The sequence below is a fragment of the Lipophrys pholis genome (genome assembly GCF_963383615.2).
Source record: "Lipophrys pholis genome assembly, chromosome: 10".
Taxonomy (NCBI): domain Eukaryota; kingdom Metazoa; phylum Chordata; class Actinopteri; order Blenniiformes; family Blenniidae; genus Lipophrys; species Lipophrys pholis.
This window is the reverse complement of record NC_137640.1, coordinates 32195978-32223540: the sequence shown is the minus strand read 5'-3', so window position 1 is coordinate 32223540 and position 27563 is coordinate 32195978. Positions and strand designations below refer to the sequence as shown.

Here is a 27563-nt window from a genome sequence, read left to right as displayed (position 1 = left end):
CATCTACAATGATATTTTCAGACTCCATTCTGAAATACTTTCAATGGCTTACCTCACCAGAAATGCACCGGCACCCTTCCCTTCCTCATCTCTCCTTCCTCCTACTTGTTTCTTTCTACTTCTTGCTCTCTACTGCAACTACTTCTTCTCTTCTTCCTCCCTACTGTATCCTCTACTTCTTCCTCCCTACTTGTTCATTTCTACTTACTCCTGTTGGGGCCAGAGCTCCATGAACTCCTCCAGAGGTTTTTCCCCCGAAAGGAAAACACCAGCCACAATGGATAGGCCATAAAACAGCAGGGGAGCGAGCCAGACCCCGGAAGTGGCCAATGAGGACGCTTGAATCCGACCCGAACACAGCAGGGGTCCAAACCCAAGTTGATGAGACTCACGTTCTATCAAAGCTCTCGGCTATTCTCAACTACCCATGGAGGGAGAGACATCTTTTTCCCTCATCAGGATGGTAAAGAGAGCACCAAGCAGAAACAAAGAGACAGAACCAACGCCTGCCCGCTGGACGAGCAGGACCCAGTTTGGACTACATCTTCTGTTTTCCGCTATTTTTCCTGTTTTTGGGAGATTCTGGAGACCAGAGCCATCGTCTCCTCCCAAGATCATCCTCTCAGTTGCACTCCTGCAGCTGGAGCCAGGCCTCTGAATTTCAGGACGCTGAAATTAAGACCCGGTAACAACCAGTTACCACCGCCTCCCAGAACCAACAGCACCATGGACGGTGCTGTCCAGAACCGGAGGGTGAGAGCTTTTGTCTGGGCATAGAATAGTTAGAATGATGTTCTGTTGAAAATGCAATATGTTTCCCTGTGCCGCTCAGAAGGCCGCAGTATCTCATATGTTTATGTAGGCGCGTTCACGCGCACCAACCAAGTCCCTGACTCTGGTTTTCCACCTCAGAACCAGAGGTCCGAGTGAGCTCCAGGCCCACTGGGAACTCTGTGTGGAGGAACCAGGGTTCAGAACCGAGCCTCACAGAATTCTCTGTCTTTCTCTTGTCTTCATTCTCTCTCATCTCTCCCCCTCTTTCACTAACCGCAGATATGCGCCCCCCTTACCTGATCAAGATAAGCTCACACACACTGCTGCATGTAACACCAATCTGTTAGCTGCTGCAAGAGCAGATCTGCCGTGATCACAAGAGCCCTGACTGCCGGTCCCGACCTCCACTTAGGTGCTCAGAACCGGGCCAATGGAACCGCCCATTCGCTACACCCTCGGTAGACTAACTCGCTCCGAGACCGCCCTCGCTCGACGGACGTCTTGTTTATCTGGCCGCTGAGCAACCGCCGCGTCCCCAGAAAGAGCGAGTCAAACGCCCCTAGTGGTCGCGTGGGTCATCGCAATCCCTCTTGACATCCACCGGGTGGACACATCAGGTTATTGCGCTCTCCCTCTGCGCGCCGCCGCACGCCCCTAGTGGTCGTCACAGTCACCGCATTGACCCGCCGACGTCTGCCTCCACCTGGTGGACGTTCGAGGCCATTACACCCCCTCACTCCAGACCGCACGCACGCACGCACGCACACACACACACTCTTTGTACATAGTGTTTGCTGTTTAATAGATTAGATCTCCGTGTTAGATGTTGTTTGCTATTTGAATGTGTTGATTTATGAGATCATTTCCGAATTATTTATGAATTAATACATTTTTATTAATAAACGCCTGTTAGCTGAATTGTACGCTTCTTGGTGATTATTGTGTATTTATTGTTGACAATTCACTGGTTTGTAACAGTCTGTGCTCGGATCTCACACCTTCCAATCTATTTAAGATGGTTATATTTTATGCAGAAATATTAACTAACTTAAATAAACTTTTTACAAACGAGACTGATATTTTGGTATTAGCTATTTCCAGTTTATCTGGTGGTGCCCCGATTTATTATTAATACATAAATAACAAATTTATGCAAATTAATAATTTTTTTTATTAAAAATTATTTTCGATAATTTTTCTTTTTTTGTTTTTAAAGTAATTATTCAATTACTTTAGGAGTTGTTAATGAGTAAATGACCGTTTACTTCCATTAATAATTTCAATTTTTCATAAATTACTTCCAGTGATTTATTACTTTTAGTAATCTATTACTTACAGTAATTATATGCTAATAACCAACCATAAACCCCAACACTCCTCTCTACTGCATCTACTTCTTCTCTTCTTCCTCCCTACTGCATCCTCTATTTCTTCCTCCCTACTGCATCCCCTACTTCTTCCTCTCTACTTGTTCCTTTCTACTTCTTCCTCTCTAAGGCATCCTCTACTTCTTCCTTTCTACTTCTTCTCTACTTGTTAATTTCTATTTCCTCCTCTCTACTGCATCCTCTACTTGTTCCTTTCTACTTCCTCCTCTCTACTTCTTCTCTACTTGTTCATTTCTACTTGTTCCTCTCTACTGCATCCCCTACTTCTTCCTCCCAAGTTGTTCCTTTCTACATCATCTTCTCTACTTCCTCATCACTACTTCCTTTCTAATTGTTCCTCTCTTCCTCTCTGCATCTTCTACTTCTTTGTCCCTACTTATTATTCCCCAATTTTTCCTCTCTACTTCTTCCTCTAAGACCACTACTATTGCTACAACTACAACTATTAATGCTACTAGCACACATTACATTGTAAACACGACCCAGAAACATCCGAATTTGCATTTTTATTTTCTTTGTTTTTTATTATATTTTTCGGATATCTTCCATGTTTTTGTCCCTTTTTATTTCCTCCTGCTCGCTAATCCAAGTTGGCTAGCTGAGCCCGGCGCTGCATCCTGACACGTTTGCTCAGTTGGTCGTCATGTTGGCAAAAAACAAAACAAACATACACGGCGGATAAAAATAAAGGCGGACGTTTATTTTTCCTTTCGTCCACGTTACGTCAAACCTTTTTTTTCACGTTAAAAATAAAAACACGACTAATATCTGTTTGTTTCCCTGAAAAAACGGGAGATTAAAAAGATCCTTTTGACGCTTTGCCGTGAGATCAGAGGCGGCGACACGCTAAAAGATGAAAACGTAAAAACTGTACAAGAAAGTCTTTAAAACACGCAAACTACTCGACAGTAGCGTCACTTCTTCTGTTGGACAAAGTTCACGTGACGTAGGACGTGAGGCAGCAGCGGCACCACGGAGCCTGGAATAACAAACAAACATGTAAACAAACATTACACAAGTAGTTAGCATGCTAGCTGGAATTAGTGCATTAGCATGATAGCCAGGATGACTTGTCGTCAGCATGCTCGCAGTTGAGAAAGTAGCTGCTACCATGGCGCTTAATGTATAGCGTTAGCAACTATTGCATTAGCATGTTACTCAGGATTAGCACATTAATACTTTCGTAGTTGTTACTGCGTTAGCTTAAGTTAGTACATGGTCATCCTAGAGCACATTAGCTTGCTAGTACCTTGTCACTTGCGTGTTAGTAGTTGTTTGCATGTTAGCATATTAGCAGTTGACTGCGTCTTAAGTTCTTAGCATGTTAGCCATGGTGAGCACATTAGCTTGTTTGTAGTTGTTAGCATGCAAGCTGTGGTTAGAAAGTAAGCATTTTAGTTTGTAAGCAATTAGCATTTTCATAATAGCATGTAAATAGTTAGCGTGTTAGCAGTTGATTGTTAGCTGTGGTTAGCAAATCAGCAGTTGTTAGCATGTTGTCCTAACCTGGACCCAGAAAGCCGTTGCCCGGCTGGTAGTTGCCCCCCCCATTGCCCTGGGGCAGGAAGCCGTTGCCCTGGTAGTTACCTCCGGCGGGGAAGGCAGGTGGTGGGCGGGGCATCCTGTAGCTCCGCCCCCCGCCCGCCGGCTGGGCAAAGATGATGCTGGGGTCGTTAAGGGGCCATGAGGGGGAAGAGAGGGAGGGCAGGCCCGGGAACTGACCTGGGAAGCCCAGCAGGGATGACAGGGGCAACTGTGGGGGTGGGTACTGTGGTGGAGGCAACTGAGGGGGCGGCTGCGGGGAGCATGGCAGTGTCTCCGACTAGAAAAAAACACAAGAGTTCAATAGTGAAATAGTGCTACTGTCATGCTACGATTGGTTTCACTTGTTGAAAACTAAAAGCTAAAATTGCTCCAGATGTTTCGCCGCTACTCACGCATTCTGAGTTGCTCCGCGTCCTTCCAGGTCGCTCCGGGTCAGACAGCACGCTGCTAGCTCCGGATCGCACGATGTGACCACCTGTAGGGTGGGCGGTTTATTTAGATTAGTAAGCTAACGTTAAAGGAGAAGGTGCGTCTAGCGGTGTTGGGTACCTGGCGCGGCGGCTGCATTGCGATGTTTGAGGTGTCGGTATTCCGGACAGTCCCTCCGGACGTGTCCCGCATCGCCACACTGGAAGCAGCGGCGGTCGCGTGGTTCGTCCTCCTTCAGGTCCTCATCTCGCTCGCTCTCCTTCTTTTTCATCCTGAACGCACACAGCTAGCAAGAGGTTAGCTAACAGGCTATGTGCTCACACACTAGCTTGTTCACAGTTGTCATGTTAGCCCGTACAAAAGTATGAATTCTAAAGTTAGCATCTTAGCTTGTTAAAATATCATGATAGCTCATAAACAAGTTAAAAAACGTTAGCATGTCAAAATAAAAGCTCATAATTTGTTAGCATGTTAGCTCGTTAAAAAGTCTTGTTAAAATCATAACTTTAACATGTTAGCTTGTTAGCTAATTTACCAGTTTCATGTCAGCATGTTGTTATGTTAATGTTAGCATGTCAGCTCATTAAAACGGTTAGCTCGCGGAGGAGTCTCGTAAGCATTTTAGCTTGTTACTCATTGAAACACATTAGCTTATAAATAAAGTCGTGTTAGAAGATTGGCTAATAAATTTTTTTTAAAGTTTATAAAAAGTTTAGTGGCTTCGTAAGGCGTCGTGCAGACAGGTGTACTGTTAGCAAATAGCTGACCTGTGTCTGCGCGGACAGTCCTTCATGTAGTGTTAGAATGTTAGCTGACCTGCGTCTGTGCGGACAGTCCTTTATGTATTTTTAGAACGTTAGCTGACCTGCGTCTGCGCGGACAATCCTTCATGTAGTGTTAGCATGTTAGCTGACCTGCGTCTGCGCGGACAGTCCTTCATGTAGTGTCCGATCTTTCCACACACGCGGCAACAGCGGTCGTTTGGTGCGAGCTCTCCATCGGTGAGAACCTTCGAGTCAAAGAAGTAATCCTGAAGAGACAAAGCCTAAGTTAGTAGCTGGAGGCTAGCAGGTAGCTGCTAGGGGCTATTAGCTAGGGACTACTAGCTGGTGGCTAATGGTTAGGGTCTACTGATTAGCAGGTAGCTGTTAGGGGCTATTAGCTAGGGACTACCAGCAGTTGGCTAATGGTTAGGGGCTAGTGATTAGCAAGTAGCTGCTAGGGGCTATTAGCTAGGGAGTACTAGCTGGTGGCTAATGGTTAGGGGCTAGTGATTAGCAGGTAGCTGCTAGGGGCTATTAGCTAGGGAGTACTAGCTGGTGGCTAATGGTTAGGGGCTAGTAATTAGCAGATAGCTGCTAGGGGCTATTAGCTAGGGAGTACTAGCTGGTGGCTAATGGTTGTGTTCAGTGGAAAACAGGTCAGACCCTTGGTGCTAGTGGCAAGCAGCATTTAGCTCGGGGGTAGTGGCTAACAGCTGCGAGGGGCCAGTGGCTTCAAACTACTGCCTAGCTGACCGTGGTTTGGAAATAGCAGCTAGCTGCTATTGGCTAATGGTTACGGACTAGGGGCTAGCAGATACGGGCTAATGACCATTTACTAAGGGTTAGCAGATGATGGCTAATGGCTATTGCCTAGAAGCTAGCAGATATTGGCTAATGGCTATTGACAAGGGGCGAGCAGCCAGCCACTAGCAAGATATGGGTTGACGTTACCACTTCGGTTCCCGGGATCGGGAAGAACGGCGTTCCGAACAACTTGCGTCCGTTGACGAATGCCTTCATGATGAAATTCGTCACTGGAACGGAAACAATTAGCTGAGCGACACTAACACTCGAGAAGGTAACGTAGCTAACTTAGCATAAATCATTAAATAATGCTAATTAATTAGAGGTGTATGTTGCATGATTAGCTCCCAAATGAAACACTTGTTAGCATCAAAACTGCTGCAGCAAATTAGCTAACTGAGCTATCGGAAATGCTATCTGTCGCTAACTTTTCTGGATACACTACAATTAGTTGAGTTAGGTAAGGTTAGCCTTTTCATTAGCATATTTTACTAATTGATAGCTAAACATGCTATTTGTAGCTACATGTAGCATCTTTGAAAGCTGACTCTAGCGAACGGCTAGCAGTTAGCTACAATGAGCTTGATTTAGTTAAGCTTGCAAAGTTCAGCATTTTCATTAGCTTCTTCTAACAGATAGCTACGTTTGCTATTTGTAGCTAATAGTACCAACTTGCTACTACAACTAGCTCCAATTAGCACCAAGCAAACATAGTTAACAAGGATGCTATTTTTAGCTAATTGTAGCTAACAAGCATGCTAATTAAAGCTAGCTGTGCTCAAACCAACTTTTCAGAATGCAAACATTAGCCAAACTTTAATAATGCTAACTGTGGCTAAATGCATTTCAGTGAGGGAAGCAGCAAAGCTATGTTGAACTAACTAGCGTACGTACTCTTGCGGGAGACGCCGGCTCCGAGGTTGTGGTTCAGGTCGAAGGGATCTGCGGAAGAGACAACAGTTAGCCTCTGTTTGGGCGCATTAGCTCGTTTAGCATTAGCGCTAGCTTACCCTCAATAGCGATGCACTTGCTGGTCCACTGCTTCTCGAAGGTGGTTAGCCTGCGACGCTGGCGGATGCTAACTACGTGCTCCTTGAAGTCGAAGTCTTCGGTGTAGAATCGCAGCAGGCCGAGCCACAGTTCACCCACTGACTCAGAATTCCCCAGCGACTCCGACAGCCGGCGGCGCTAATGAGGGGAACGAGCCAGAGTCAAATTACGTCACAAACAAGTAAAATTTATGGGACTTTGTCCAGGAATTTTTTCCAGTTGGTAAATTCAGGAGTCCGTTCAAGAGTTTGTGAGTTTTGTACAAGACTTACAAGAGGACGAACTTGGATGGGAGTTCATACGAGAGTTCGTGGATTAGTTTGTGCGAGTTCGTGAGAGTATTGTGAGAGCTCATACCAGTTGTCCGTGAGTGCATATGAGCGTTTGTGTGCGTTTCAATGAAAGTTGTACACAAGTTCATACGAGTTTGTATGAAAGTCTGTATGAGAGTTCATACGAGTGTTTGTACGAGAGGGTGTACATGAGTTTGTATGACTGATTGTGCGAGAGGGTGTACATGAGTTTGTACTGAGACAGTGACTCCTGGCTGATGATTGGACAAATGGAGAGCACAGTCACAACCACTCAGTGTGTCACACAACCACTCAGTGTGTCACCATCATAACCAGTCAGTGTCACCGTCACAACCACTCAGTGTCACTGTCACAATCACTCAGTGTGTCACACAACCACTCAGTGTGTCACCGTCACATCAACTCAGTGGTCACTATCACAACTATCACAACCACTCAGTGTGTCACCGTCACATCAACTCAGTGTGTCACCGTCACAAATATCAAAACCACTCAGTGTGTCACCATCACAACCACTCAGTGTGTCACCATCATAACCAGTCAGTGTCACCGTCACAACCACTCAGTGTCACCGTCACAACCACTCAGTGTCACTGTCACAATCACTCAGTGTGTCACACAACCACTCAGTGTGTCACCGTCACATCAACTCAGTGGTCACTATCACAACTATCACAACCACTCAGTGTGTCACCGTCACATCAACTCAGTGTGTCACCGTCACAAACACTCAGTGTGTCACCATCACAACCACTCAGTATGTCACAAAATCACTTAGTGTGTCACCGTTACAACTCACTGTCACCGTCAAAACCACTGTGTATCATTGTCACAACCACTCAGTGTGTCACCACCACAACCACTTAGTGTGTAACCGTCATATCAACTCAGCGTGTCACCGTCACAACCACTCAGTGTGTCACTGTATCTTCAACTGAGTGTGTCTCTGTCACAACCACTCAGTGTCCCACCGTCACAACCACTCACTGTGTCACCGTCACAAACACTCAGTGTGTCACCGTCACAACCACTTAGTGTGTAACCGTCATATCAACTCAGCGTGTCACGCCACAACCACTCAGTGTGTCACTGTATCTTCAACTGAGTGTGTCTGTCACAACCACTCAGTGTCCCACCGTCACAACCACTCACTGTGTCACCGTCACAAACACTCAGTGTGTCACCGTCACAACCACTTAGTGTGTAACCGTCATATCAACTCAGCGTGTCACCGCCACAACCACTCAGTGTGTCACTGTATCTTCAACTGAGTGTGTCTCCGTCACAACCACTCAGTGTCCCACCGTCACAACCACTCACTGTGTCACCGTCACAAACACTCAGTGTGTCACCATCACAACCACTCAGTGTGTCAACGCCACAACCACTCAGTGTGTCACAAAACCACTCAGTGTGTCACTGTCACATCAACTCAGTGCGTCATCGTCACAACCACTCAGTGTGCCACACAACCCCTCAGTGTGTCACCGTCACAAACACTCAGTGTGTCACCATCACAACCACTCAGTGTGTTACCGTCACACAACCACTCAGTGTGTCAACGTCACAACCACTCAGTGTGTCACAAAACCACTCAGTCTGTCATCTTCACAACCACTCAGTGTGTCACTGTCACAATCCCCCAGTGTGCCAAACAACTGTTGGGGCTGAAGATACCAGTGAACTCCTCCAGAAATTTCTCCCCCGAAGGAGACTCACCAGGGACAATGAACAGGCCATAAAACAGCAGGGGAGCGAGCCAGACCCTGGAAGTGGCCAAAGAGGATGCTCGAATCCGACCCGAACAACACAGGGGTCCGAAATTCTAGCCTGGGTGAAACTTCTCCTACCAAATCTCTCTGCTTCTCATCTGACCATCGAGGGAGACACATGTCTCTCCTGCCTCAAGATGGTATAGAGAGCACCCAAGAGGAATAAAAGAAACAAGACAAGAAAAAAAGAAAAATAAAAAAAAGCCTTTTTGGGGGATTCTGGAGACCAAAGCCAGCGTCTCCTCTTCTCCAAAATCATCCTCTCAGCTGTCCACTCCTGCAGCTGAAGCCAGGCCTCTGAATTCAGGATGCTGAATTCAGACCCGGTAACAACCAGTTACCACCGCCTCCCAGAACCAACAGAACCACGGATGGTGCTTTTCAACCGAACCATGGAGGGTGAGAGCTTTGGCTGGGCAGAGAATAGTTAGATTGATGTTCTGTTGAAAATGCAATGTGTTTCAAAGTGCCGCTCAGAAGGCCACAGCATCTCATATGTTTGTGTATGCGCGTTCACGTGCACAAACCAAGTCCAGGACTCTGGTTTTCCACCTCAGAACCAGAGGTCCAAGTGAGCTTCAGGCCCACTGGGAGCTCTGTGTGGAGGAACCAGGGTTCAGAACCGAGCCTCGCAAGAATTCTCTGTCTTTCTCTTGTCTTCATCCTCTCTCATCTCTCCCCCTCTTTCACTAACCCGCAGCTACGCACCCCCCGTTATCTGATCAAGATAAACACACACACTACTGCATGTAGCACCTATGTGTTATCTGCTGCAAGGGCAGAGCTGCCTTGATCACAAGAGTTCTAACTGCAGGTCCCGACCTCCACTTAGGACTCCGGTGCTCAGAACCGGGCCAACGGAACCGCCCGTTCGTTACGCCCTCGGTAGACTGCCTCGCTCCGAGACCGGCCTCGCGCATGCGCGCTCGACGGACGTCTTGTTTATCTGGTCGCTAAGCAACCGCCGGGTCCCCAGAAAGAGTGAGTCAAATACCACTAGCGGTCACGTGGGTCATCGCAATCCCTCTTGACATCCACCTGGTGGACACATCAAGTCATTGCGCTCTCCCTCTGCGTGCCGCCGCACGCCCCTAGTGGTCATCACAGTCACCGCATTGACCCGCCGACGTCTGCCTCCACCTGGTGGACGTTCGAGGTCATTACACCCACTCACTCCAGACCGTCCACACACACACACACACACACACACACACACACACACACACACACACACACACACACACACACACACACACACACACACACACACACACACACACACACACACACACACACACACACACACACACACGCTCTTTGTACATGGTGTTTGCTGTTTAATAGATTAAATCTCCATGTTCGATGTCGTTTGCTATTTGAATGTGTTGATTTATGAGATGATTTCAGAATTATTTATGAATTAATACATTTTATTAATAAACGCCTGTTAGCTGAATTGAACGCTTCTTGGTGATTATTGTGTATTTATTGTTGACAATTCACTGGTTTGTAACAGTCTCTGCTCGGATCTCACACCTTCCATTCGTTATATTTTATGCAGAAATATTAACTTAAACAAACTTTTTACAAACGAGACTGATATTTTGGTATTAGCTATTTCCAGTTTATCTGGTGGTGCCCCGATTTATTATTAATACATAAATAACACATTTATGCAAATTAATATTTTTTTTATAAATAATTTTTTTTTGATAATTTATTCATTTTCCCCCCTTTTTTAAATAATTACTCAATTACTTTAGGAGTTGTTAATGAGTAAATGACCGTTTACTTCCATTAATAATTTCAATTTTTCATAAATTACTTCCAGTGATTTATTACTTTCAGTAATCTATTACTTACAGTAATTTAATGCTAATAACCAACCATAAATCCCAACACAACCAACCAGTGTGTCACACAACCACTCAAGTGTGTCACCGTCACAAACACTGTGTGTCACCGTCACACAAGGACTCAGTGTGTCACAAACACTCAGTGTGTCACCCCAACAACCACTCAGTGTGTCACCGCTACAACCGCTAAGCGTGTCACCGCCACAACCACTGAATGTGTCACCGTCACAAACCACTCAGTGTGTCACCGTCACAAACCCTCAGTGCGTCACCGTCACATCAACTCAGTGTGTCACCGTCACAACCACTCAGTGTGTCACTGTCACAACCACTCAGTGTGTCACCGTCACAACCACTCAGTGTGTCACTGTCACAACCACTCAGTGTGTCACCGTCACAACCACTCAGTGTGTCACTGTCACAACCACTCAGTGTGCCACACAACCAATCAGTGTGCCACACAACCACTCAGTGTGTCACACAACCAATCAGTGTGTCACACAACCACTCAGTGTGTCACACAACCAATCAGTGTGCCACACAACCACTCAGTGTGTCACCGTCACAAACCCTCAGTGCGTCAACCTCATAACCACTCAGTGTGTCACAAAACCACTGTGTGTCACAAAACCACTCAGTGTGTCATCTTCACAACCACTCACTGTGTCACCGCCACAACCACTCAGTGTGTCACCGTCACAAACATTTAGTGTGTCACCGTCACATCAACTCAGTGTGTCACCGTCACAACCACTCAGTGTGTCACTGTCACAACCACTCAGTGTGTCACCGTCACAACCACTCAGTGTGTCACTGTCACAACCACTCAGTGTGCCACACAACCAATCAGTGTGCCACACAACCACTCAGTGTGTCACACAACCAATCAGTGTGTCACACAACCACTCAGTGTGTCACACAACCAATCAGTGTGCCACACAACCACTCAGTGTGTCACACAACCACTCAGTGTGTCACACAACCAATCGGTGTGTCACACAACCACTCAGTGTGTCACCGTCACAAACACTCGGTGTGTCAACGTCACAACCACTCAGTGTGTCCCCGCCACAAACACTCAGTGTATCACCGTCACATCAAGTCAGTGTGTCACTGTCACAACCCCCCAGTGTGCCAAACAACCAATCAGTGTGTCACACAACCACTCAAGTGTGTCACCGTCACAAACACTCAGTGTGTCACCGTCACAAACACTCAGTGTGTCACCATCACACAACCACTCGGTGTGTCACAAACACTCAGTGTGTCAACGTCACAGCCACTCAGTGTATCACCCCAACAACCACTCAGTGTGTCACCGCTGCAACCACTAACTGTGTCACCGCCACAAACACTCAGTGTGTCAACGTCACAGCCACTTAGTGTGTCACCCCAACAACCACTCAGTGTGTCACCGCTGCAACCACTCAGTGTGTCACCGCTGCAACCACTCTGTGTGTCACTGTCACGTCAACTGAGTGTGTCACCGTCACACAACCACTCAGTGTGTCACCGTCACAAACACTCAGTGTGTCACCATCACACAACCACTCAGTGTGTCACAAACACTCAGTGTGTCACTGTCACACCCAATCAGTGTGTCAACGTCACAACCACTCAGGGTGTCACCGTCACAAACATTTAGTGTGTCGCCGTCACATCAACTCAGTGTGTCACCATCACAACCACTCAGTGTGTCACCGTCACAACCACTCAGTGTGTCACCGTCACAAACATTTAGTGTGTCACACAACCACTCAGTGTGTCACTGTCACAACCACTCAGTGTGCCACACAACCACTCAGTGTGTCACCATCACAACCACTCAGTGTGTCACCGTCACAACCTCTCAGTGTGTCTTTTATGATGTCGTTACCAGCTGCATCAGGTCGTCATAGAAGAAGGCGTTCCACCCGTCCACCATTCGCTGCGGAGCCGCCTCCCCGTCAAAGATCTGCACACACACATGCAGCGTTAGCACCGTGGCTAGCTTCAGTATTAGCGTGGCTAGTGGCGCACGGGCACTACCTCCTGCAGGACGGGGATGACAGGCGGCATGCGCTGCTGCAGGAAGTAAAGAACCATCAGGATGTATGCGTACGACGACAGGCTCCCCCGCGAGGCGTCGCCGATGTCGCAACGCTAACAGGAAGCACGCAGGAGGGTTAGCGCCGTTACAACAAACAACAACAGTAAAAACTGCTGACATGCTGTCCAATGTCCAAAAAACTCGCTATTAGCTAAATTGGCTAAAACCGCTAAAATAGTTAATACACAAAAAAAAAATCAGCTTAAAATATGTAAAACATCGAAATCAGGTAAAATGCGAAAAACACTCAAATGCAAAAACATTTACTACGTATAAACATTAGGAGGATTCATGAAAGGTTTATGCTCACGCAGTTAATACGCAAAAAATATTAACTAAGAAACATAAAGCATTAAAACCAGCGAAAATGCTAAATGCTAAATGTGGCTGAGATAAGTAAAATAGCTAAAACAGTTCATTTGTAACAAATGCGAAAATGCGGCGCTAACCTTAACGACTACACTAAAAACTGCTAACATGCTAACAATCTCTCTTCTGTAAATGACTACTTGGATGCTAACGACTGCTAACATGCTGATTACCTGCTAACACGAAAAAAGAGCTAAAAAAGTGATCATATCTGTAATATTTTAAATAGTTAACGCAGCCACTTTCAATTTTAACAAATTTAGCGAAGGAGTAAAATCGCTGATCTAAGTAAAATTACTGCATTAGCTAATGTAGCTAACAAGTTCAATTGCTGATGTAGCCAAAACGGCATAGCTAATTACAAAAAAGGCTAATGCTCGAACAAAATATAACTGATTTAGCTAAAGAGTTAAATAGCTAATGTAGCTAAAATTACAGATTTAGCCAGAATGAAATCGTTATCAAAGCTAAAATTATTAATTTAGCTCGAATGAAATTGGTAAAATAGCTAAACATGGTAATAGAACAAAACAATATTGGCTAAATTGATCATGTAGCTAATTTGGTTAACATCTTAAAATCACTAATGTAGCTAGCTGCTAAAATGCTAAAATGGCTAATGCTAATAGAGTTAAAATAGGCTTAATTAATAACGTAGCAAATTTAGCTAACATGTTTAAATCGCTAACAGTACATTTAACATGTTTAACCATAACGCTAATGGCTAATGCTAATAGGGCAAAGCAGAGGCCTCTACTACAACCCTGATAATCATTTCCAGGATCTCTCCGGTCAGTTACCATGGTGATTTATCCTGGGAAGATTTGAACCAGCGTTATAGTATGAAAAACGAGTTAATCCTGAAGTTACCTGGATAAGAGAAAACCAGAGTTAATCCTAACTTTAGGATTAACCTGGATAAGAGAAAACCAGAGTTAATCCTGAAGTTACCTCCATAAGAGAAAACCAGAGTTAATCCTAAAGTTATCTAGATCAGAGAAAACCAGAGTTAATCCTGAAGTTATCTAGATAAGAGAAAACCAGTTAATCCTGAAGTTACCTAGATAAGAGAAAACCAGTTAATCCTGAAGTTACCTCCATAAGAGTAAACCAGAGTTAATCCTGAAGTTACCGCCATAAGAGAAAACCAGTTAAATCTGAAGTTACCTCCATAAGAGAAAACCAGAGTTAATCCTGAAGTTACCTAGATAAGAGGAAATCTGGCGTCGTACTACAGGCTTCTGGTAAATCACTAACAGAACTGAAATTGAGTAACATAGCTAACAAAGTTAAAACAGGTTAAATGGTTAAAAAAATGCTAACGAGGCTCAACGAGCGTCAGCATGTACCTTAGCAAAGACCTTCATGGTGTAGCCCAGCAGCTGCACGCGAGGGTCCAGCGCGGCGTATGTAGCTAACATCCGGGTGTTGTGTTGAGCCTGCGGTAGGTGATTTATGCTCGTTAGCTTCAAGGAATTAAATGCACTAAATTAGCTGAAGAAGCAGCGCTAAAAGTGCTAAAACATCTGAAGTGGTGCAAAATACTAAAGGTGGTTCAATACGATAAAATCGTTAAGATGACTAAAATCGCGAAATCAGTCAATACGGAATGAAAGCTAAAAAACTTCAAAGATCCTAATCCTCTAAAACGGCAGAAATTCTGAATAAAACCACGAAGACGGCTAAAATGCTATTATTATAGGTTATTACGCAAAAAATCATTAAAACACAAAAAACATCCAAATCTACCTGGTTAATATGCAAAAAAAAAGCCAAACCATAATCCGCTAAAACCGATAAAATGACCATAAAAATAATCTGGAAAATCCTAAAACGTTTAAATTGGCTAAAATAGCAAACATTTTGAAAACGGTTAATACGGACTAAAAGCAAAAACACAAACACAGGATGCTACATGTAGCGCTAACAGAGCGGTGTGATGTTAACCTAGCGGCTAACCAGCGTGTTGTAGAGGCTAACGTCGCCCTCCAGGCCGCTCTGGCGGTGCTCGAACTTCACAATGGGAACTTTGGCCGTCGTGATTGGAAGAATGTTCCGGAGTCCTGCGGACACAGAACAAGGAGGCGGGGTCAGGACCCGCTGAGTCATTCCCACAAAGTTCCCGACTTACAAAACCTTTGTCCTCACCCGCGTGCTTCTTCAGTACTTTGGCTAGCCCCTCGATGATTTCCTTACAGTTCAGCTTCTGTCGGAACATCACGGTTAGTTCACACCAAACTTCGTATGCAAGTCGCTGCATAAATTAGCTTGAAACTTAATTAGTGCAATGTGTATTTGGAATGCTTTCAGCTAATTATGGTGTTTTTAACTGATTACTATACTTTTAATCAACAGTAATATTTTTAGCTAATTACGCAAGATTGTAGGTGAGTTTGTGTGAGACCTTGTATGTGTTGTTTTTTATGTAAGAGTGTACGTGAGTTTGTTCCAGACTTTGTACGCGGGTTTATACATGCTAGCGTGCTCACCTCCGCGTTGTCGTGGCCCTCCAGCGTCATGCAGATGTCGAGGTCGCTGTCACGGAAACCAAATCCGTTTTTTGAAGATCCAAACAAACAGAGCCGAGCTTTATCTGCAGAGACAGAACAAGCCAGCATGCTAACTCGCATACAGAGGGGACAATGCAGAGAGGCGGAGCTTAGACAGAACCAGAAAGGGACGGCGCTTACCATTGAACTCCTTCCTGATGAAACGTTCCAGTCCAGAGAGAATTAATTCTCGTCTCTGTTGTTCAAGCGGAGAAAGACACAACTCAACTACACACACACACACACACACACACACACACACACACACACACACACACACACACACACACACACACACACACACACACACACACACACACACACACACACACACACACACACACACACACACACACACACACACAGGTAAGTGTGTGTTTATAGTTCCAGTTGGAACTGGAATTTGTATGATTTTTTGTGACTTTGGACGAGAGTTTGTACGATAACTTTGCAGGGGATTTTGTTTGATGACTTTGTAGGTGAGTTTTTATAAGTTTGTGACATTGTACGAGGGATCGTTCAATATTTTGTATGAGAGTTTTTACGAGAGTTTTTCAGTGAGTTCATATGTTAGTTCGTACGTTAGTTTGCACAAGGGTGTGTACTGGAGTTCACAAGTGAGTTTGTATAAGACTGTACAAGTTTGTGTGTATTAGTGTGCGTTCACAGTGGCAGGCAGAAACACAGTGTGTGTGTGTGTGTGTGTGTGTGTGTGTTTACAGTAGCACGTGGAACACAGCGAGTCAAGGATCTTGAAGAACTTGGGGTTTGGTTCTGGAAGCTTCTGCAGTTCCGTTTTCTTGAAGTCTTCAGGACATTCGTCCTTCAGGTGTCCGTCACGCTTGCACACACTGCACACCACGGTGGGGGGCTACACACACACACGCGCACACACACACACACACACACACACACACACACACACACACACACACACACACACACACACACACACACACACACACACACACACACACACACACACACACACACACACACACACACACACACACACACACACACACACACACACATAAGCAGTTACAGTGACAAAAGGACGCAGGTTGAATAGAGAAGCTACGCTAACGGCGGCTAACCTTTCCTCCAGTGAGGATCAGCTTGTCGAAGACGTACTTCACTTCCTGGTTCTTGGTCGGCATCACTTCCTGGTTCCCAGAGGGCCTGACTTCCTGGTTCTCTGATGACACTTCCTGGTTCCACAGTGATTTAGCAGATCGCATTTCCTGCTTATCTGATGTTTCGGGGACTCTTACTTCCTGCTTCACCTCCTTGTTCTTTGACGACTTTGAAGGTCTTACTTCCTGGTTGTGGTTGAGTCCTACTTGCTGGTTCTCTGATGACGTGGAGGCTCTGGTGTCCTGGTTCTTGAAAGATTTGGGAGGGCTCACTTCCTGGTTCTCATTGAGTCCGAATTCCTGGTTACTTGACAACTTGCAAAGTCTCACTTCCTGGTTCACTCCCTGATTCCCCAATGACTCAGCAGGGCCTACTTCCTGTTTCGCCTTAACTGTAACTTCCAGGTCGACTTCCTGGTTCCCCAGTGACTCTGTAGATTTAACTTCCTGGTTGTCATTGAGTTCGACGTCCAGGTTCTCTGCGGGTCTCTGTGGGTGTGCAAAGTATCGGTACGCGGCCCGGAGGCGGTCCTGCAGGTACTCGAAGACCATCTGACTATTGAGGCTCCGTGCCACATTCCTCTTCAGGGCAAACGGGTCTGAAAGGGAGACAGCAGGGTCACAACCAGGACCAGAAGTAGAACCTGAACAAGGACCAGGACTAGAACCGAGACCGGGACCAGAACTAGAACCGGGCTCAGGACCAGGACCGGGAACAAGACAAGGACCGGGAGCAGACACGGGACTGGAACCAGAACTGGAACCGGAATCAGGCCTGGGACTGGGACCAGGACCGGGACTGGGACAAGGAACAGGTCCAGAACTGGACTTGGACCAGAACTATAACCGGGATCAGGACTGTGACCAGGACCAGGATTAGGACCGGGAGCAGGATAAGGACCGGGACCAGCACCGGGACATAAACTAGGAGTTTGACCAGGGGCCACATATAAGTTAAAACAGGCTGGCGTGACTCAGAGAAGCTAAACCCTAACGCAAGTCCTAGCGTGGCTAAAATAGGCTAACGTGCCTTAAAGAAGCTAAAACAGTACCTGATCACACTTTATGTCCCCGATACCGATCCGATTTTTCAGAATTGAGTACCGGGCGATACCGATACTTTCCCGATCCGATACTTACATTGCTATTGCAAATATACTCAATACTGTATTTTTGGAGCAACTAAGATGTCTGAAGCTAAAAGCACTATTGGTAGAAGCTTTGTTTACCTAGAAATTATTGTAAAACTCACTTATTGAATCAAAATTCTTCTCAGAATGACTTAAGAACTTATTTAAACTTTATTCAGTCAGAACAACAAAAACCCAATTACACTCTGCAGTCTTGTTTCTCTTATTTATCTTATCTTAAACAACTTCCCCTGGATTTTGTGGCAAATTAAAATAAATAAAAAATGAAACCCAGTGAATCAGTTTGACTCGTCGGGACGGCAGGGCATGCCGTGGCTCCAAAGGCTGTAAGAGACGGGACAATCCAGCACTCTCTGCCAAGGACATGGACTGGTTGTCCAGAGCCACAGATTCAATCACATTCTGGGTCATTAGTTTCTCCATATCGCTCCCCTGAGGGGACATGTCATTTTGTTTACAGTGGAGAGTTTGCTGCTTCGCTGCGGCTTTTTCTTTACTTCTTTAGTTTCTTTACTTCTTTAGTTTCTTTACTCCTTTAGTTTCTTTACTCCTTTACTTTCTTTACTTCTTTAGTTTCTTTAATTCGCTGACATTTTATCCACTCAACTGCATCAGGCTGCTAACGGCGAGGTTGCTATTTCTCAGTTTACGGCAGGTCGCAAACGGGGCTGACGTGAAATTTTATTTTATTTCTTTAAGATCGGCGGGGTTATCGGCTGGACTTGGCGATGCCCGATTACTCACAAATCACCAATATTGGCCCCGATCCGATATCTACTGATCGGATCGGGACATCCCTTTAATCCTTTATACGTGGCTAACATAAGCTAAAAGCGGCCAACGTGGCTAAAAGAGGCTAAAAGTGGCTAAAAGTAGAAAAGGCTAAAAAAGCTAATGGAGGCTAAAGTAGCTGGAGTGATCAGAATTGGCGACAGGATGCTAATGAGGTTAGAAGTGGTGAAATGAAGGTAAAAGACTAACGTTGCTAAGGAGTCTAAATAAAGCTAAATTAAGATAGAAGTGGCAGAAAGAAAGGCTAGAGTGGCTAACAGGCGTGAACAGTGGCTAACAAGGTGTAAAGTCGCTAAGAGAAAGGGCTAGAAAATGGTTCAGGGTCCAGCAGTCTCCGGGGACAGGACTTACCTTTGATAGCTAGCTGTATCCGGGGGCGGGGCTTACCTTCGATAGCTAGCCGTCTCCGGGGCCAGTTCTTGGCCTCGCGGGGAAGCGACTCCTTGAGGCGGACGCTGATCACCGAGTCTTCGAGAGGAAACTCCAGGGAGAAGAACTGGAGCAGCTCCAGCCAGAGGAGACCCACTGAGGCCGGGACGGGGCGGGGCCAGACGAGGGTGGCCTGGAAGACCACAACCAGAGAACCGGAGATTAGGGGGGGGGGGGGGGGGACGCAGCCCAGAGGACCATCTGGACCAGGACAGAGCGGCCTGGAAGACCACAACCAGAGAACCAGAGATTGTGGGGGGGGGGGCACGCAGCCAAGAGGACCATCTGGACCAGGACAGAGCGGCCTGGAAGACCACAGCCAGAAGAAAAGCCTAAAAGCTAAATAGGCTAAATTAAGCGAAAACCCCAAAAGAGGTCTAAGTGAAGCTAAAAAGGGCTAAAAGAGAATCAAATGGCTAACAATGCTAAATGATGCTAAAGTGGCTAAATGATGCTAAAGTGGCTACATAATGCTAAATGCTGCTGCGATAGGCTAACAATACTAGCAAAGCTAAATGATGCTAAAGATTCTAAAGTGGCAAAATGACACTAAAAGAGGTTCAAATAGGCTAACAATGCTAATGAAGCTAAAGATGCCAAAGAAGAAGAAGAATGGTACTTTATTGTACCACCTAGGGAAATTTAACCAAATTGGTATCGCCATCAGTAAGCAGCCACATGGCATAGCCCTCGGGGGAGGGGAGACTTACTCAGGGTCCCCGGTACGGTTCTTTGAATGGTGGGGGAAACCGGAGTATAAGGAGGAAACCCATGCACACTTGGGGAGAACATGCAAACCCCACACATAAAGCCTCATGACCTTCTCCATGTGAGGCAAGAGCACTAACCACTGCACCTGCACCACCACGCGGCTAAAGTGGCTAAAGGAAGATAAAAAGGGCTAAAAGAGACTCAAAATGGCTGACAATGCTAACAAGGCTAAAAATGGTAAAGTGGCTAAATAAAAGTAAAGATGGTAAAGTACGGGTACCGGAAACAGTACTGACTAGACCTCTGGTACACGCCCCCACCTGTCTTCCTCACTCACCACAACACGTATCTGTTGGCAAGAGCACCCCTACTGCTCTCTTCATCAACTCTCCACTACTCACAACAACACATTCACTGCCATCACCACAATCCTCCACAACCACCTCCTCCACATCCTCTCAGCTCCACCCTGACTAAACACAAACATACACAGAGCAGCAAAATGGCTCTCTATAACATTCCAGCTCCTGCCAGGAAATCTTGGATTAGAAATGATCTCATGTCAGATCAGAAACTGGACTGCCTGTGTGAAGGGAAAGGTTCTGACGCTCCAGCTGTTCTCACACAGGCTCCCCACACAATGTTAACGTTCTATTTTCAGTGAGGGGACGGAGGAAAGGTGGCGGCACTGCCTCAATTACCTGCGGCACTTTTTAAAAGAGGACATGTCTTTGGCAGTTCACCACCTTTGAACACGCCTTTGTTTTTAGCAGCCCTCAGATTCTATGTGTATCTATATATATATAAATTATTATATTTATTATATTTATATCTACAGCCCCCCAGTGTGCCTCTTCTTTTATCAGTGAATTTTCACACTCGCTATCAATCATACAGACCAAATACAATCAGATTTTAAGAAACAGTGATTTGAACTTACACATAGAAAACAAGTCTGACCGTGCTGCCAGTGATTTTATTCTTCTTTTAAACAGCTCGTCCCACAGCCCACTCACAACAGAGGACACACCCTGGACCTGCTCATCTCCTACGGCCTGACCCCTGCTGTGTCCTCTGGTGTTGACCTGACCACTGCTGTGTCCACTGGTTATGACCTTCCTAGTGTCAGGACCAGGACCTGGACCTGCTGGGTTGGGGCCCCTGAGGTCCTCTGGCTCCGGCCTTTTAAGGGTTCCTAGTGTCAGGACCAGGACCAGGACCTGCTGGGTCGGGGCCCCTGAGGTCCTCTAGCTCCGGCCGTTTAAGGGTTCCTAGTGTCAGGACCAGGACCTGCTGGGTTGGGGCCCCTGAGGTCCTCTGGCTCCGGCCTGTTAAGGGTTCCTAGTGTCAGGACCAGGACCAGGACCAGGACCAGGACCTGCTGGGTCGGGGCCCCTGAGGTCCTCTGGCGCCGGCCTTTTAAGGGTTCCTAGTGTCAGGACCAGGACCTGCTGGGTCGGGGCCCCTGAGGTCCTCTGGCTCCGGCCTTTTAAGGGTTCCTAGTGTCAGGACCAGGACCTGCTGGGTTGAGGCCCCTGACGTCCTCTGGCTCCGGCCTGTTAAGGGTTCCTAGTGTCAGGACCAGGACCTGCTGGGTCGACGGGCCCTGAGGTCCTCTGGCTCCAGTCTGTTAAGGGTTCCTAGTGTCAGGACCAGGACCTGCTGGGTCGATGGGCCCTGTGGTCCTCTGGCTCCAGTCTGTTAAGGGTTCCTAGTGTCAGGACCAGTACCTGCTGGGTCAGGTCCCTGAGGTCCTCTGGCTCCGGCCTGTTAAGGGTTCCTAATGTCAGGACCAGGACCAGGACCAGGACCTGCTGGGTCTGTAGGCTGTGGCTCCTCTCAGGGTGGACGGCCCCCTGGAGGGTGTTTGTCTCCTGGATCCTCAGGACCCGGGAAGCATATTAATCACTATGAATCGGGATCTAGATACAAACGTGCGGGATGCAAGTGTGTCCATCCCTTCAGTGTGCATCGGTGCAATTTACGGGTGAAATCGAGACGCATCGGTCACCGTGGGCCTACATAGGGAAAATCCAAGGTTGCGTAGATTTTTTCACGTTGTATAAATTTGTTTTGCACGTTGTATTTATTACCTTGTATTTAATTCTAGCCTGTGTTTCCGCGGCACACTGAATGCACCATCAGCCTGGACGCACATTTCTACCACAAGCCAGTGCCACGGCATGGAGGTCCGCCAGAGCAGCAGTGAGCAGGCAGAGGAGAAACACTTAGAATCAGGCCTTAGGAGGACTTTGGCTTTTACAAGAAGATGGTCAAGTTGACAAGACGCAGGCCGTTTGTAAAGAACGCCATGCTGCTGAACGGTACTCTGGAGGGACAAGTGTTCAGCACAGCAGGTGAGTCAGGCTGCTTCTTCCTCAACATGTGGACCAACTAATCTTCCCAGAAATAAACCACCAGGTTAGGTGTGTTAGCAGTGAGAGTGGCATTTACACACAGATCTGTTTTCTAACGTCTATATTATTTTTATTAATTTATCTTGTGTTATTTACATTGAATTTGACTCAGTGAGTCAGACACCCAGTGAGTCAGACACCCAGTGAGTCAGTCTGTTTACAGCAGCTGCTACTGACAAATGACAGTTGTGAAAGACCTTCCCTAATTATGAACGGTTATTATTATTTTTATCATTTATATGTGAAATCTTAGTTTAGTATCTGACTGGCAGACAGGAATATTGAAAGTGTCACTTGAAGTTACTCATTGATAGTGATTGTTGTTGTTGTCTTACTGTTGAAGTCGTGACGGTGGGATAAAACTAGTTCCACATGTGAGGAACCGATTCCTGTTCCTTATGTTGAATCTGTTTCCAAAAGCCAACTCTGTGAAAAGGCCTGTGTTTTGTGTCGTGCTTTTTCAGAGGCCAAAAAGAAGATGCATGAAGTGATGCATAGTTCTAGTAGATTATAAGCAAAATGAATATTTTGTTAAATTTGCTGCTTATGAGGATTGGAATAAAGAATAAATCCTTTGCCTCTGGAACCACACGGAATTGCAGCTTCTAATTTTTTTAAAACTGGATAACATTATAAGAAAATGTAAAATGAACTCCCAGAGTGCCAAAATGTGCTCTCTAGCGCCACCTACAAACACTACAACGGCCACCATAAACACTTAAACGGCGACCACGGCCCGTAGGAATGTCGTAGAGAGATCAAACCAAACTCAATTGTTCGTCTCATCGAGCCCTACAAATCACACACTGGGACCCCTGAACTAAATCCAACAGGAAGTCCACAATTCAAAATAAGATTTTCACCCACAAAAAGCTCTCTCCTCTGAGGGTGAATATCGTATCGGCTTCAAAACATTATTATTATTATTATTATTATTATTATTATTATTATTATTATTATTAATGAGACTCTCCTGCTCAATAATCTAGATCACTTTGACTAGTGGAGCGCTTTAATTTTTATTATCCGTCAAGTTGTGAAACTAAATCCTGCTGCCTCCCTCCTCCTCCCTCCTCCCTCTTCCACCCTCCTCCTCCCTCCTCCTCCACCCTCCTCTCATTCAAATACATAAGAAAACCAAGAGGTCTCCTCAGGAACAGTGGTGACAGAACCCCCTGAACAAGAGGTGACTGTGGCTAAACCGTCACTCTGAGCCACAGAACCAGCAGAACAGAAGCACGAGGAGAACCAGCAGATCAGAAGCACGAGGAGAACCAGACGATGTCACACATGAGGGGAACATTCCATAAAACAGGAGCTTTTGGACCAGAGAGAACAATGCTGTCGTTTTGTTTTCACCCACGATTTCAAACCACATATATCATTGAGTCAGATGGAGCAAAATCATGTGTCTGCGTCAAACTGCGCCTCCTAGTGTCTAAAGTTTACATCTGACTGCTTCCAAACCCACACAGACTGAAAGACGACACATTTTACTCTCAAGAAAGGAGAATTTTATCAAAATATTTGCCAGAAAACTGGATTCAGAGGAGTTGCTTCCAAAAGCTTTGGATAAAAGCCGTCCTCTCTCCCACTCTGATGACATCACTACCTGCAGCTGCTCATCAAACTGCTGTGTAATTCGACACCAGGATCGAGTCGGACCTTGAAAGTCCTTGTTTATGGGCTGAGCTGCTAGCATGTGCTACATAAACAAGCTACCATGCTAATGTGTGCTTTGTGGACCAGCTAACATGCCAATACGCGGTTTAAGGACTAGCTAACATGGTAACTGTGACATTAACAAGCTAACATGCTAATGTGTGCTTTGTGGACCAGCTAACATGCCAATATGCGGTTTAAGGACTAGCTACCTTGCTAATGTGTGCTTTGTGGACCAGCTAACATGCTATCGTGTGCGACATAAACAAGCTAACATGCTAATGTGTGCTTTGTGGACCAGCTAACATGCCAATACGCGGTTTAAGGACTAGCTACCATGCTAATGTGTGCTTTGTGGACCAGCTAACATGCCAATACGTGGTTTAAGGACTAGCTAACATGCTAATGTGCTCTTTGTGCACTAGCGAACATGCTAAGGTGCACTGTGACATAATGTTCATGCTTTCAATGCTTTTTAATGCTAAAGCTAGGCTTAGCACATTAGCATGTGAGATAAAACCAGATTCCCGGTCAGGGACACTTGGGGAGTAACCTGTGTCATTTTCAGGAGGATAATAGGTATTAGCTTATCATGCTAGTTAGCATGCTAACAAAGTTTGCTCCCCACCATCCACGCCCACTAAAATAGATCCTTATCTCTGGAAACCAGAAAAATTAGTGATAGGGTTGGGCTTAGGTGGTGGCCTATATACCACATTAAGAGTCTTATGTGAACCCACATTTTTCTAAATAAAATACATTTTTGTTAAAACTTTCACAATTTATATTTCTTGAATATTTAAAGGGGCCAGAGGCCGTGATTGGGCCAAAGACCATGATTGGACCCACCCCGACGGGCCAGGGTCCGAGATCCTGACCAACGCTGCTTGCAGCTTTTGATAAGGGCAGTTGGGGTTGGTGGTGTGTGTGTGTGTGTGTATGTGTATGTGGTCGTGTGTATGCATATGTGTGTGTTTTATTTCTCTTTTTAAAGTATGAGAAGCACTTTGTGCTGCAATTGTATGAAAAGTGGTATATGAATAAAGTTTTATTTGATTTGATTTGACTTGAAAGTGGCTACATAAAGGAAGAAAGGCTTAAAAGGAGGCTCAAATAGGCTAACAAGCAAGAAACAGGAAGTGGAGAGGCAGGGCTGAACATGAACCAGGAAGTGGAGAGGTGAAACTTAACATGGACCAGGAATTGGAAAGGTGAAGCTGACCATCAACCAGGAAGTGGAGAGGCAGGGCTGAACATGAACCAGGAAGTGGAGAGGTGAAGCTGAACATGAACAAGGAAGTGGAGAGCTGAAGCTGAACATGAACCAGGAAGTGGAGAGGCAGGGCTAAACATGAACCAGGAAGTGGAAAGGTGAAGCTGAACATGAACCAGGAAGTGGAGAGGCAGGGCTGAACATGAACCAGGAAGTGGAGAGGTGAAGCTTAACATGAACCAGGGTGCTTTGGAATTGTCCCTCCTATCTCCTTTTCTATCCACTGAGGTGTTAGGAGATTTCTGAAACGAGTTAGGAAAGGCGATCATGTTCGATGGCGACAATGGTTAGTGACGTCTGCCGTGGTGAAAAAACTAAAAATATGTGAGAATGGAGTAGATGAAGGTGATTTCTACCACTTTCCCCTGTTAGTGCTACAAATAGGTGAAATGTTTTGAAGAATTGTGGGTTTGGTGAAACAAGCACGAAACTTGGCAGACGGTTACAAAATGTGCTTGGGAAGATATTTGGCCATAGGGCCATACCATGAGTGGAGTGCCTGCCACTTTACAAAATGGCTGCCACTGTTCACCCTGGCAAAGAAGATCCAATGGAACTGGCCTACAAGTTATGGCGAAGATCGATTTATGGTGGCCTACAAATCGAGATGGCACGCACAAGATGGGCTCACCAAGTCACAGCCAGTAGCCTGTATCTACTTCAGCAAAGTGCCTATATAGTACTGATCTTGAAAATGGCCGCCATTTTTGTCACAGGTTCAATCTGAGATGGCCCTATATCTAAAAATCACCACTGAGGCACAGTCTACCTGTGGACCAAATTCCATGCTTGTGTCTTCAAACTCACAATACTTTTACTTATCTGCAGTCCTAACAGGGAGTATATCCAGACCCTGGAAGACGCAAGTGACATGGTGCCATTTGAAGACTGGTGTGATGCAAGGTCTGATGCATGTCCTCAATTCCAATTGGGGTACTTGATCCTGCAGGTGGAACTGGCTGTGATGGTCTCCATGAGATGGATGCGTGAGGCCGACTTCCTGCTCTACATAGAGGACCATAAACACTACTCAAGATGGGTTAGGGTTATGGGTGCTGATCCCCCTACGAGACATGGTGTCACTGAAGCAGCTCCAGCCCCATGTCTACGCTGAGTTTGTGAAGGGGAACTTTGTCATCAAGACGTCAAAGCGTGCATTCTCTGCTGTTGCTATTGACCAGGCCCATGAGTAGAACAAGGGAGACAGTGGTGCTGTGGGTCTTACAGAGAACCTCGCAGCTCTTTGTCGCTGGATGGTATGTGGGCCCGAGATGGCTCGTTTAATTCAGGAATTCAAGGGATCAATAGAGAAGAGGCAGGACACAGATGGACGTCACCATGAACAGAAGAGACATGCACAGATGGCATTTGCACAAGATGAGCGATCACTGAGCCAAGCCATAGAAGAGATGGAGATCTCCTTATCCTGAACAGCAGAGACGTTGTGGACACAGCAGTGGCAGACACAGTGCAGCAGATGCAGAAACTTGGATTCAAGGAATATGAGACATGTTGAAGAGAGGGTTGTGAACCAGACAGTGCCTACCTCCGTTCCTATCAAGCGGAACAACCTCCATCTTTTCAGCCGCCCACCACTCAGTGGGGAAGTCAAGGAAACAGCTACAGATGTCATCCCTAAAGAACGACTGTTCGCTCTTCTCCAGGCTGGACATTGCCTCCCAGAAACGCCATGGTGATTTGGACAAGTTCTTTCTGCATAAACACCAGGCCTGTCCCGCATCTCTGTCTCAGACGGGCAGCCTGAGAACTGGAACCAAGTCGGACTTGAAGCCCAAAACTTTGTTCCAGTGAAAATAGGATCTGTCCAACCCCAGAGTACAGGTCAACATGCTGCGACCAGAGACTGCAAAGACATTCCAAGGATATGCCACTGATGTCTTTGTTTCGTATGTCACATCCCAGCTTCAGCATGTAGACAGACTAAATACTGTCTGGGATCTGTACCTGGCAGACAGCTGGAAGGTGGACACTCGCAGGAGACAAGTTGAGCCATCACGTGCAGTTCCTGGAAACGGGCAAGAGTTTCTCTGCAGTGACGACAACAAGACAGAGCTGCTCTCCCTCCTGGCTTCTGATGTAGCAGAAAAGCAACACCAACACCAACAAACATCTCATCACCACACAAGGCATTGGCATTCTTTGCGTCAATCGAGACGACATGTCTGCACTAGTGCCATGCAGGCATGAGGAGGCCGACACTCATATCCTCCTGCACCTACAAGATGCCATACCAACAGGATGCCATACCTACAGAATGCCATACAACAG

General features: G+C 46.1%; 1 protein-coding gene across 6 annotated transcripts in view; it reads right to left on the bottom strand.

Annotated features, from left to right (window-relative positions):
• Positions 1 to 1986: 1986 nt before the first annotated feature.
• Positions 1987 to 27563, bottom strand: part of tut4 (terminal uridylyl transferase 4) — a 102040-nt gene continuing 76463 nt past the window's right edge. Inside the window, exons 11-28 of one of the 6 annotated variants that reach the window (XM_080473456.1) lie at positions 19170 to 19344; positions 16801 to 17438; positions 16424 to 16574; positions 15845 to 15931; positions 15644 to 15747; positions 15303 to 15360; positions 15114 to 15217; positions 14504 to 14593; positions 12725 to 12838; positions 12573 to 12650; positions 6715 to 6892; positions 6599 to 6646; positions 5852 to 5934; positions 5051 to 5166; positions 4257 to 4408; positions 4100 to 4182; positions 3750 to 3984; positions 1987 to 3141 (exon numbers count right to left, since the gene is read on the bottom strand). In XM_080473456.1, coding sequence (XP_080329582.1) covers positions 3077 to 3141; positions 3750 to 3984; positions 4100 to 4182; positions 4257 to 4408; positions 5051 to 5166; positions 5852 to 5934; positions 6599 to 6646; positions 6715 to 6892; positions 12573 to 12650; positions 12725 to 12838; positions 14504 to 14593; positions 15114 to 15217; positions 15303 to 15360; positions 15644 to 15747; positions 15845 to 15931; positions 16424 to 16574; positions 16801 to 17438; positions 19170 to 19344 — 2559 coding nt within the window. In that variant the 3' untranslated portion in view covers positions 1987 to 3076. Of the gene's footprint in view, positions 3142 to 3668; positions 3985 to 4099; positions 4183 to 4256; positions 4423 to 5050; positions 5167 to 5851; positions 5935 to 6598; positions 6647 to 6714; positions 6893 to 12572; positions 12651 to 12724; positions 12839 to 14503; positions 14594 to 15113; positions 15218 to 15302; positions 15361 to 15643; positions 15748 to 15844; positions 15932 to 16423; positions 16575 to 16800; positions 17439 to 19169; positions 19345 to 27563 lie in introns of all 6 variants that reach the window. The other 5 variants (XM_080473454.1, XM_080473455.1, XR_013935720.1 and 2 more) reach the window with 5 other exon arrangements.